General features: G+C 44.4%; 1 protein-coding gene across 12 annotated transcripts in view; it reads right to left on the reverse strand.

Moving 5' to 3' along the window:
* The window catches only part of KANK1 (KN motif and ankyrin repeat domains 1), a 191,994-nt gene that overhangs the window by 21,062 nt on the left and 158,898 nt on the right, over positions 1-12,034 (reverse strand). For 10 of the 12 annotated variants that reach the window (XM_059924842.1, XM_059924844.1, XM_059924839.1 and 7 more), the window contains one exon: positions 4,285-6,951. In XM_059924842.1, the coding sequence (XP_059780825.1) occupies positions 4,285-6,951 (2,667 nt within the window). Of the gene's footprint in view, positions 1-4,284; positions 6,952-8,805; positions 8,852-12,034 lie in introns of those variants that run through there. The other 2 variants (XM_059924846.1, XM_059924835.1) reach the window with 2 other exon arrangements.

Consider the following 12,034-nt stretch of genomic DNA (forward strand, 5'->3'; position numbering starts at 1 on the left):
AATTTTCCCTGCTTTTGCTTTGGCTCAGATCTCTGTCTACAAAATTGCTTTCACAGTTATGGGAATGACTTCAAGTTCATAAATTTTTTTAGCAAGCCCAAGATAACTAAGAGTGCAAATATGGAAGCTGATTTAAAAAGCAGTTCTTTTATTCCGGTATGAGAGATGAATTTTCTATAAATCATGTGGCAGGCAGTTAAGTTCCACTGTTATAGATAGTTCTGTTTGTTACTTGCTCAGAGACAGTTACGTATTTTTAGAGTATTTGTAACTGCAAGTCATTTGTCTAGAATTTTCTCTCTCCTCCTCCTCTCTCCAGAGGGAAAAAGGAAAAGGAAAAAAAAAAAAGTAACCCACTCCTCAAACCAAAACAATCCAATTGATTTACAGAAAGAATAAACATTTTTTTCCCTGAGGTTTCTGAGAAACTTATTTCCTCTTAACCTTTTAATTCCATGAAAGAAAATATTAAATACATGAAACTCATACTACTAGTAATTAAAAGTACTTTACAGATCATGTTGGATTACCACCAAATTCCAGCTGCATCAAAACTGTGACATTGTCTCTTAAATCCTGAAAAAATGTTTGTGATGTTTCATGTGAAAAATACATAGGAGAATATGTACGATTCAAATGCTGTCAAAACAGAATGTCTCTAAAATACAGACCTGCACATTTGTACACACCAAACACACAAGGGGTTACCCCATGAGAGCATGTGGGAGGCTCTCAGTATTTTATGCTCTTCTGAACTGTTAATGTGTTATGAGCACATACTCCAGTTATAACTTCAAGAAATTGAACAGGAGTGTTAGGCATTATTATTATGGTGATAAAAATAATGCTCTTTTGCATACTAAAAAGCAATACCCTCAAATCTTCAACCCTAGGAAAACTGAAGAGAATTCTCTGGGTTTGGTACTAATACACACCTAATTTAATTTTAGGCTTCATTTTGAGCTTTCTCACAGATTCTGAAAGAATCTGAATTGAAAATTTATTCTACTCATTTTGTGTCTTCCCATTGTTATTGATATATTTCTTTATCTTGATAAAATTGTTAGCTGGGGAGGTGTAACAGTTGGGGGGTGGGGGAAGGCAATGGCCAGCCAGAATTACGAAGACAATAATTTGCATTAAACACAAAAGACTATTTGTAGCGCATTTGTTTGGCAATTTGTTCTAGATCTACAGTTCCATTTCTGGAAGTACAGAAAACAGTTAACAGCAATGAGAGCCAGCATTTATCCTCTGTGCTGCAGACTATCCCAAATGCTTTACTCATACTGACACACTAAATCTTCATTTCAACCCTGTAGGGGAACAAAGACAACCTGTCCTAGTGCGGAGAAGGAATTCGAACCCAGAATACCTGGCTTTGGAGCCCAAACTTCAATTCTTTAAACTAAAGTACTAGGTTCACATAAGTGATCATTTATATGCTCTTTCTGGTGATGTCAAACTCAAACTTCCTATCATTTGATTTGGGGAAGAAAGTTTGAAATGACTACCTTTCTATACTCCATTTTCCTTCTGGTACAGAAATGTATTCTAGACTGTATGTGAGCAATATTCTGTAGTGTTTGGTGTGAACAATAAGCTGGAGTACATTTGACACACCTTCACTCTTCACAGTCTGCAGACGTTGAGATCTCTACTACACTGAACTGCTTTCATTTCCAGCCCATACAACACACACGAGATAACAAAAATGTAATTCTCTGGATTGAGTTCCTAACCTAATTCCTTCATTAGAACTTTAAAGCAAAATACAAATGTGATGGGAATTACAGAAATAATTTAAAGTTGTTCTTGCATGCTCTGAGAGGGAGCTGCCACTATGATCAAATAAGTTCTATGAAGAATATTTATACTTTTGTTCACAAATGTTATAGGTCTCCTGCATTTTAGCTGATTAATTAGGTGTTCATATGTAGGGTCAGATCGAAATAGTGATGTCTGGAATGTCAGTGTGACTGGAAATAGACCAAAAAACACTGTAACACAGCCAGACAAAACTTCCTCCCTGGGTCTTGGTGCTCTGGGTGTCAGGCAGATTACTCCAACGATTCACCTGAATATTTTTGGCAGGAATGTGAAATAGAAACCCCAGTTTCGGGAGGAGGGAGGAAGGCTGGCAGGAAAATGCTCTTACAACGGATGATGCACTGTACCATCTGTGTCTGGAGGTATTTAAGAGTTTCATTTTGACTTCAACATCTGACATCATGATTTTTAAAAAGAAGTAGAAACAGACATATTATTAGTTACTTAAGAGCTTGCTTCGGTTCACACATCATTTTAATCTCTTGACTCTAAAATGACTCCCTGTACATTTATTAGACTCCTTTAACTCCAAAAGGCAAAAATCTGTCATACATCAGCTGTCATTGTCATGTTCAATTTTCTTCCACAATAAGCTATCTGTTCCACAGCACAGCTACTAAAAACTAACTAATTCAGGTTTGGAGGTGAAACCTCAGAAGATATAAAAATAATCTATTTCTGTCTATTTTAACCATTGCTCTTTTGGTTATAGAGGGAAACAAAGAATTTGAACTTTTTGTTTATTAAGTTACATTTAAGTCTCTACTGCACGTTTTCACATAAAATTAAATTTAATGCACACTACACCAATCATCTGAAGCATTTTAATTCATTTTATGTGTAGCACTTGGCCAGAGTAGAGAGTGTGTTTTTCTAGTACTTCCCAAACCTCAGCTACAGTTTGGCACATCAACAAAAGAAACCACACTGGACGTGCTAGCAGCACCACCCCAAGGACGACCAAGGCCACCCTGTGCTCACTGGGGGCCAGTGATGAACACACTGACCACCTTACAGGATGGATGCCCTTTGACTGCCCATTTCACAAGGAAGTATAAAGAAGGATGATTTTCCTTCCCCAGGTCATGCTGCTTTGTGACAGCTGGAGAGCCAGGAATGGAACCCAGTGGTAGGATGATAATATGTACAATTAGAACCACATGCAGCTGACAACAGGGGAACTTATTTTAGGGAGGCTCACAGGGAAATAGCATGTCACCAAATCTTCCAGGGTAATTTCTCCATTCTTAGCTTCAATTTAAAGAAAAGCCAGGGCCTTCCCTGGTGGCGCAGTAGTTAAGAATCCACCTGCCAATGCAGGGGACACGGGTTCGAGCCCTGGTCCGGGAAGATCCCACGTGCTGCGAAGCAACTAAGCCCGTGCGCCACAACTACTGAGCCTGCGCTCTAGAGCCCGTGAGCCACAACTACTGAAGCCCACGTGCCACAACTACTGAAGCCCGCACACCTAGAGCCCATGCTGTGCAACAAGAGAAGCCACAGCAATGAGAAGCCCGCGCACCGCAACGAAGAGCAGCCCCTGCTTGCCGCAACTAGAGAAAGCCCACGTGCAGCAACGAAGACCCAACGCAGCCAAAAATAAATAAATAAATTTATTTTAATAAAAAAGAAAAAAGAAAAGCCGGGGTGAGCAGGAATCCCAATGAATAAGGGAAAACATGAGAAAGACAAAAATGTAAGCACCTAACAAAATGAACAAAACAAAATGAAAGGCCTCCCTTGTCTCAGGGTTCTGGCTCAGGGGCTCCTTGTCAGAGAGGCCTTCCTGGACCACGCCATCTCCAACTGCCCTCACCTCTCCGCCACCACTCACTGTTCCTCTAAGTGGAGTTCCTTCCTTCATAGCATGTATTACCTCCTGACATATTTAGGTATATTGTTTATTGCCTGTGCCCCCAACTGGAAATGTAAGCACCATGAAAACAACAGCCTATACCTATGTTTGAAACAAAGCAGGTATTTAATCATTATTTGTTGAACTGATACATGAATTAATGGAATCTCTCTCCCCTCATAAAAAGTTTTAATTAAAAACACTTCATACCAGTATTTTTTCATTGATCATATACTGGTAATTGTGGTTACAAACAGGGCAGGGCTTTTTTCCAGGCCATCCTGTATAAAATGAGCAAGTAAATAACTGAAAGACATCTATCAAACCAGCAGCCCCCGAAGACAGCCCTTAAGCCAGCCAACACTAGTATGCTTTTCTTCTTCTAGCCTTAATGAAACTATCAGATAATGAGAATCAGCACAGCTGCTTATGGATTTAGATTCTTGGTGTTCATTCTACCCATTACCATTCTGAAGCTTTCTCCATGGTTCCAAAAAATGGCTCCGCCAGGCAAAAAAAAAAAAAAAAAATCCCTACCTCCTGGATTTCCACTGTCCCCATCCTTTCTCACTCCCAGGACCCTCAGGAGCGCCACCTACCTGTGACCTTACCCAGGCTGGTGTTCAGGAAGTCAGGCCTCAGCTCCTCAGCGCTTGCAGACTTCACGACAGAGTTGATTGACGATAAGGCATTGATGAGCTGGGAGTTGAGGGAGCCAATCTGTGAGCGAGGTTCCCCAAAAGCTTCTGCCAGTTCACTATAGTTCTCAGCCAGCAGCGCCTGCTGTTCTGCCAGCAGCTTCTGGACACGCTCAATGTAGTGATCCAAGCCTGTCACCACTCTGGACGGAGCCTGGGGCTGGGGGCTCTCCACGAACTCTCCTACAGGCTCATCCCCGACCCCTACACTCCGCCGGCTGCCTGCGGGCCCCACCGTCAACTGGGGAGGACCACAAGCTATGGTCCTCATTTTCAGACCAACCAGATAGTTGTCGTTAATACTGATCTGCCCCACGCCCGACTCTTTGGTCTTCACAGAGGATGGCCTGTCAAACCCAGAGCTGCCAGAGAGCACCGTTCCAACTCCGATGGACCGCATCTTAGCGGAGCTGACGTCCTTGACGCGGCCTTCTCCGACCGCCACAGTCCGCATCTCCACAGTCCGGGTGCTGGTGTGCTTGTCCATGGTGCTGAGGGAAGTGTTGGTGCAGGACTCTGTGAGGGTGGCCATCTCGGTGTTGGTGAACTGGGACACCTGTTCCAGAACCGTGCTGCTGTGCTGGCTCGTGGTTCGAGGCACTGCCATGACAGCAGCTTCCACCTGGCTGACGGCCTCCGTGTTCACACTCCGGGAGGTGCACTCCCTTGGGGAGCAGACGATCACATCGACAGAGCAATCTCCGCAGCCGATGGAGCGGACTTCTTTGAGATTCAGGTTGGTCTTGAGGAGTGCCAGGTCGTTCACAGACTCCTCCGTGTTGCTGCCTGTTTCACAGACGCTGACGTCCACACCCACGCTCTTGTCACACGTCCCCACGGACCGCCCAGTACATCGGTCATGCATTTCCACCCTTTCCTTAACAATCCACCAATTCATGGGCAGCTCAGGCCCCACCACTTTATTCTCACGATCGGGCTGGCAGGAGGTGCCTACGCTATTTGTCTGCACGCAGGTCCCGACACAGGCGTCAACCACGTCCACGTGACTGCCAGCTATTTGGTCTCTTGTGGGTACCACTGCCTCCACCATCTTGCTGAAAACAAGCGGCTGGGTCATCGTGGCTTTGTCAACTTTTTTTCTGGAGCCAGCAGCTTGCAGCTCTTGCTTGAGTTTAGTCATCTCCCGGTCATGGGTGGTTTCTTTAAGCTGTACTTCCAGGCGATAGATCTTTTCCTTTAAGGCTTCTATGGTCTGCTGTTGCAGCTCAATTTCTTTGTCAGCTTCAGTAGTCACTCCAAGCATGGCTTCTGTCACGCTGACCCCAGAATTCCTCGTCTCGGTGACTGTGCCTACAGCAGCATCCTTGCAGGACCCGGCGCCCCTGTGGTGCACAATGCTGTCCATGTTCTCATCAGCACCCACAGCCACAGACTGGCGCTCTCGAGGCCGACACTCCCCGTTCTCCCTGAGCTCTGAGGAGGCCTCACAGCTGCTGTCCTGGATCTTCTGCTCCAGGGCCTGCACGTCTGCTGTGAGCTGCCGGAATTCCTTTATCCTCTGGGTGCTCTGCTCCGCAGTCTCCATTTCTTCCTCCTCATAGTCAATGTATAATTCCCCGCCACTTGTCCGGGTCCTGGAGAGGTGTTCCAGCTGGGATGCATTCCCAGCACTGTAGGACCTCTTTCTCACACCACAGGCATCGTTCTGGGATGCAGCTCTTTGGTTTTTCAGCTGTGAAGCCAACTGCCTTTTCTCCTCTTGCAAGACAGAGATCTTTACCTGGAGCACAGGGATGGTTCGCACCTGCTCTTCTAGCTCCTTCAGGCGTTTCAGGGCAATGGCCATCTGCTCACGGATGTGCTGCAGGTGCACGGGGCTCACGTTGGTCACCGGAGTGGAGATCCCTGAGCTCAGAGGGCTGTGGCGGATGGAACTGCCCATGGAAGAAGTGGCGGCAGCAGCTGGGGCATAGCCACCATAATCCCCGTTGCCTTGGTAGCCATTCTGATGCTGGTGCATGGCAGGATTGTGGTTTCCAGAACCCGTAAATGAGGAGAGGGAGCTCGTGGAGCCCATGCCTCCGAAACTGGCCAGCCCGGGCCTTCGGGACTCACCAGGTGCCACCTGCATGGTGACTCTCTCCTGTTCGAGTCTTCTCCGGGTCTCCATCAGTGTCTTGGTGACATGAAGGTTGTGCTTTGGGAGTTGCGGGGATGGTGGTGGCAGCTGTCGGCTTTCTGGGATGGTAAGAAAAGTGGGTGAGGTCTCCAGAGGGGCAGGTGGCCTTGGGATTGGACTTGATGTAACTTCACTTTGGGCTAGGAGGAAGTTGGGGCACTGCTTGTTGTCATCACTGTTGGAGGATGAGAGGGATTCAGTGGAAGTCCACACACCTTGATGACTAGGTGTGGCCCTGGTTTCTGGGCATGGCACAGATGGCTTCCGTCTCTTCTGGATGTTCACTTTCTTGATGGTGTTTCCTTTCTGTATGTCATCTACGTATTTGAGGAAATCTAAGTCTAGTTGATAACCATAGGGGGTCTCCACGAAATAAGGACCTTTTTGTCCCCTGTCATGATCTCCATAAAGAACATCATCTGCTTTTCCTAAGAGACAAAGAAGAGAATATTATAATGCCATGTAATACTCATAATGGTAAAAACTAACATTTGTCGTATGTTGCAGTGTGGTAAGCTAGTATGATTTAAGAGTTGACAAATCTATGTTCTAACCCTGAATCTACAACTTAACAACTGGGTGAGAGAGTTAACAAACCTCTCAGAACTTCAGTTTCCCCCTGAGTAAAAATGCAAATACAAGTATTTAAATCATAAGGTTGTTAAAAGAATGTAATGAGAAAATGATTTTTAAGAGCCAGGCACACAGTAAGTCCTTACTAAATACTTGATTTTTTAAAAAAGAATGCATTAAAAAGACTGGAAAGCATTTTCAAGTTGATCATTTCTTTTGCTGTCTACAGTTCCTTTGAAGTATAGACAGCAGTCATTATGACTCCTAGTTTATAAAGTGTACTCTGAGGCACAAAAAGTGAGAAGTCTTAAAGTAACAGACCAAGTCAGTGCAGATCCAGGAAGCCTGGACCTGAGTTCTCCCACCTACTGCTCTTTTGCAGACCGTACAGCTTTTCTAACTGGTGGCCAGCATAACCCAGTTCCTGACCACCCCCACAAGGTCACAATTTGCCTTGACACCTTCCTTGCAGAGAAAGCTGGGACACAGGGGACACTGAGTGATTAACTCCAGCAGCATGGGGGCAAGAACAGTTGGGAGGACAGACTTCACCTATATTGTGTGTCTTCCCATTTAAAAACCAAACCAAACCCTATCCCACCAGAGGAAACGTTTTTTCTTCTTTGACTTCTTTTGGACAAAACATTCACTATTCCAAGAATACCTTGTTTTGCATTTGTGATGGATCCAAACAGATGCAAAGGAGAATGAAAATAAGGGCAAACCTATACTCCAAACACTGGATCTTGTGGCATTTGATAAATGCTACTTCTGGCTAAACCATTTAGAAAAGGAAAACAGGAATCTTTCAAGGCACAGACCTTGCTGCTGACCTGAGCTATGCATTTCAAACTGAAAAACAAGGCCGTTTTTGTTTGTTTAAATTGCGGGATTAAGTAATGTGTTTTCCTAGAGTCATAATAACAAGATCTGCATTTGAGAGCTATGGGAAGGATCCCAAAGAGATGAGTAAAAATGCAAGCCATCTGTACCCCTGCCCCTACCCTTGGGTGTAAAAGCCCACCTAACTGCTGTCAAGGTCCAGGTACTTCCAGCAATTTGGATTGCTGGCCTGTGCTTCCCACCCTTGACAGTGCTGAATGTGACACCCGACAGTGTGAAAGCTCTGAGGAAACCTTTTACCTCCACTCCCCCTCTTCCCTCTGAAACGCTGGAAAGAAAAGTACAAAAAAGAAAACTGCCAGGCAGAGGAATAAAAAGGTTATGTTCTCTTCGTGTCCTCATTTAAAACAACATTAAATTGTTCTAGCTGTTAGAATCTGGCCATTAGATTTCAGTTTTAAACCACGTGGAAAAAGGACTCTATTTGAAAGAGGTGCTCAACACCAATCATTTTCTAGCCTAAGGAAGGGTAAGCTGATGAGGAGCTCTGCGCCCGGAAACTTGTGCTCAGGCTAACAGAACGTGTCTTCTTTCCTTTTTAACTCCACAAGGACAACTCTCTCTCCACAATACTCTCTCAAAGTATGCAGCCAGACCTGTTTCCAGTGCTGCCTGAAATTCCATCAGCAAAGAAAAACGGCAGGCTTGGGTGTCAGACAGATCTCACGGCACGGGTTGATTCTAAGCTGGGCCGGCCTAGACCCTCCCGGCCGGGTGCTCCCCGCTGCCGCCCGCCCCGCTCCCGGGCCGGCGGGGACTGCGCCCCGGGGGAGGCCCCGTCGCCCGCCCGCTGGCCGCACACCTACCGGGCGCCCGCTGCGCTCCCGCCGGCCAGCCGCCCGCACTCCAGCTCGGGGGCCCAGGTTCTCCACCCCGTCAGCGCAGGAGGGTGGACACTGGGGGAACTCGGCCGGCGGGCCGGGCGCACACGCCATAGGCCGGGTCCTCACCAATGAGGTCGAAGCGGCTCGCCAACCCCACCCCCGGGCGCCCTCAGCTACTCGGCGGCCCCCGCTTTCTGAAGGCAAACAGGAAGCCCGGAGCTTTTGAAAACGTGTGTTCTTCTGGCCAGTTTTGCCAGGAGTCAAAAGAAAGCCGGCAGTTTCAATGTCTCCACAGAGAGGCTCTGTCTTTGCCGCACAGGTCCCTTCTTCATGAAAGGGTGTGTGTTCTGGTGTGGAAACTGGCGGCCTCGGTCCTGGGCCACCTGAGGAAGCCGGAGGCACAATGGGCCCCACTGTTCTCTGTGGGTTCCGAGAGCACCCGCCGCGGCATGGGTTCCAGAGCGGGCGGGCGGGCGGAAACCTTCCCCGCGCTCGGCTCAGGACAGGGATCAAGGAGTTATCCTTTAACAGTAATCTCCACTGTGCCTTTGCCACGAGTGAAGGTTTCTTAGAAAATAAAATAAATAAAATAAAATAACTTTTTAAAAACCACTTTGCTTGTTAAAAAAAATCACTATGCTGTACACCTATATATAATATTGTACACTACTATAATATTGTAAAGCAATTATACTTCAAAAACAAAAAAAAGAACACGATGAGGAATACAAAAAAAGAATGTTATGTACGGACCATCTAAAGAAAAAAAAAGTCACTCATATCTCACCATCTAGTGGCAATTGTTAGTATTTTGATAGAGCACTTAGGTTTTTCTGTGTATGTCTTAACATCGTTAATTTTCTCACTTAAGCATTTTCATTAGGAAAGGTTAATTTTCGTTGATTTCTCCTCAAAAACTTTTTTTTTTTTAATGCAATAACGTCAGGATTAAAAAAAAAAATCACGTCCCATTTTTCAGCGAAATTCAACTGGCCCATCTTTAGTTATTTCTGAAGTTCACAAAAGGCACAGGTCATGATGAATTACCCCTAAATGAACTTTGGACTTCTAAATCAGGGAATCAGGAGAGGTTAGAATTTAACCGTGTTAAAGCTTGATCAGACTGTTCTAAGGACTTGTAATCCAAATTTCATTCTCCAGCAACTAAAAAGCAAGATGTATCCTCAAGGTGTCATTTTTCCAAACAGTTGTCCACAGTACAAATTATTCTACCATTAAATAAAGACACCTAGTGTCATGATTATTTTGTCTTCTGCTTTCTAGTGTACCTTTACATACATTAACACAAATACAGCACTTATATGCCCTGATTGATTTACCAACTTTTTCATCTATGTCTGTCTTGCCTCTCAGTACTAGACTGTCAGTATCTTGAGAGCAACAAATTTAATTTTTAAAAGTTCTTTCTTTGCTCTCCCTTCCAACCACACACATGAATTAACAAGATGCTGGGGACTAAGATGTTTTATAATGTTTACTGAAGGAATAACTGCATATACGGTACAGCAGAGAACCTTGAAAAACATCTAAATACTCTGTAGTCTGAAGTTGCTTGTTCTATATTAGTGTTAAGGACATTTCTTACATGATGCTGTTTCAGTGATTATCTTTAGGTTGTGGAATCATGGTGATTTTAACGTTGTTCTTTATGTTTTTACAAATTTTTACAACACATAGGTATTCATCTTTTAAAAAAATATGATTACAAGAAGTCACTGTTTTGAAGCAAGAGGAATGTATTGAAATAAACTCCAAGAAAGCTCATTTGACAGCGGGATGTACGGGGCAGCCACAGCAAAGATAACTAGATGTTCCTCAGTATGTTACCTCGTTCTTCTACACTAATAGGACTCTCTTTGGTTAGTTGGTCAAATATAAACACTATATTTCCCTAGCCTCCTTTGCTGTTAGTATGGCCATAAGCAGATATGTCATGTAGCAACTCCCAAAAGCCTCCCCTAAAAGACACAGGAATTGTTCTTTGACAGCCTTTCTCTTTGTTCCTTCCTCCATCCTGCGGCCTGGAATGCAGATGTGATGACTGGAACAAAGCACTGCTATCTTGGACTATGAGATCATACTTAGGGACGGAGGAACAAGGTGCTAGAAGGAACCTGGGTCTCTAAGAGCTTTGTGGATCAGAGCACTACACTGCTCCTGGAAAGCCTACCTCTACACATTTATGTGAAAGATAAACTTTTATTTTGTTTAGCTATTGTTTGTTTGGGGTCTCTGTTACTTAGAGCAAAACTGAACTCTAATGGATACAGTACTCTCTCCCCAGTGTACTTCTTCTCCCACTCACAAAAAAAAAAAAAAAAAAAATTAAGACCAGATCTTGAAAAGAAAAATGTTTAATGATAAACTGGGGGAGATGTTACATTAAAACATTTTCATCACAGAAAATTTGATAAATTCAAGAATAATTAAGGATGTGTAAAAACAACAGTTAAAAAAAAAATCTCTGAATGGGTTATAAAGGAGACTCTTAACTTCCTAAAAAGCCTTTTTGGACTAACAGAGCTATGCCTGCTTACACAAAGCCAAAAACCACTGGCTGTTACCTGCAACTGGAATCCAGAAAGTAACAGCTTCTAACGAAATAGTCTGGAATCAGAGTGCTGTCCCTGGTGTTTACAAGAATTTTCTGAATGTCTGGAAATCCAGTGGTAGAGACTGCTCCTGGCACCACCTCTACCTTCATTATATAGCATTTATTGAAAGCTTAATTGGGTGCAGAAAATGGTCCTATTCAATGGAAAGAGTAGGAGGAAGGATTTATAAGAAATAAAATGAGGTACAGTCTAGCTGTGAGATAAATGCCAAACACCCTAAACATAACACTAAGTTAGGTCAGTTACAAAGGTGTATTATCAACAAGCACAATCTGATGATATATGAATAAATGATCAAAAACAGAATGGAGTTAACCAGGAGATGAGTTCTGAAGACAAGGTAAGTGATGAGAGAGTAAAATGGAAAGACAGGTAGGTGGTGGGGAAGAGCCAGGCAGAGCCTGTTAGTGCAGTTCAAGCAAAGACGAGGCTAGAAGAGAGGGGGATGACCAAGTACAGGAGAGGACACCACACTGGGTCCTCGAGCAGGGGAATCTCGTCCATTTAGTCACTGATAGACTGCATGCCGGGCCCTGTGCTAGGGGGCTAAAAGGCTCAACAAGGATCGTCTTCAT

This window comes from Balaenoptera ricei, chromosome 6, assembly GCF_028023285.1.
Source record: "Balaenoptera ricei isolate mBalRic1 chromosome 6, mBalRic1.hap2, whole genome shotgun sequence".
Taxonomy (NCBI): domain Eukaryota; kingdom Metazoa; phylum Chordata; class Mammalia; order Artiodactyla; family Balaenopteridae; genus Balaenoptera; species Balaenoptera ricei.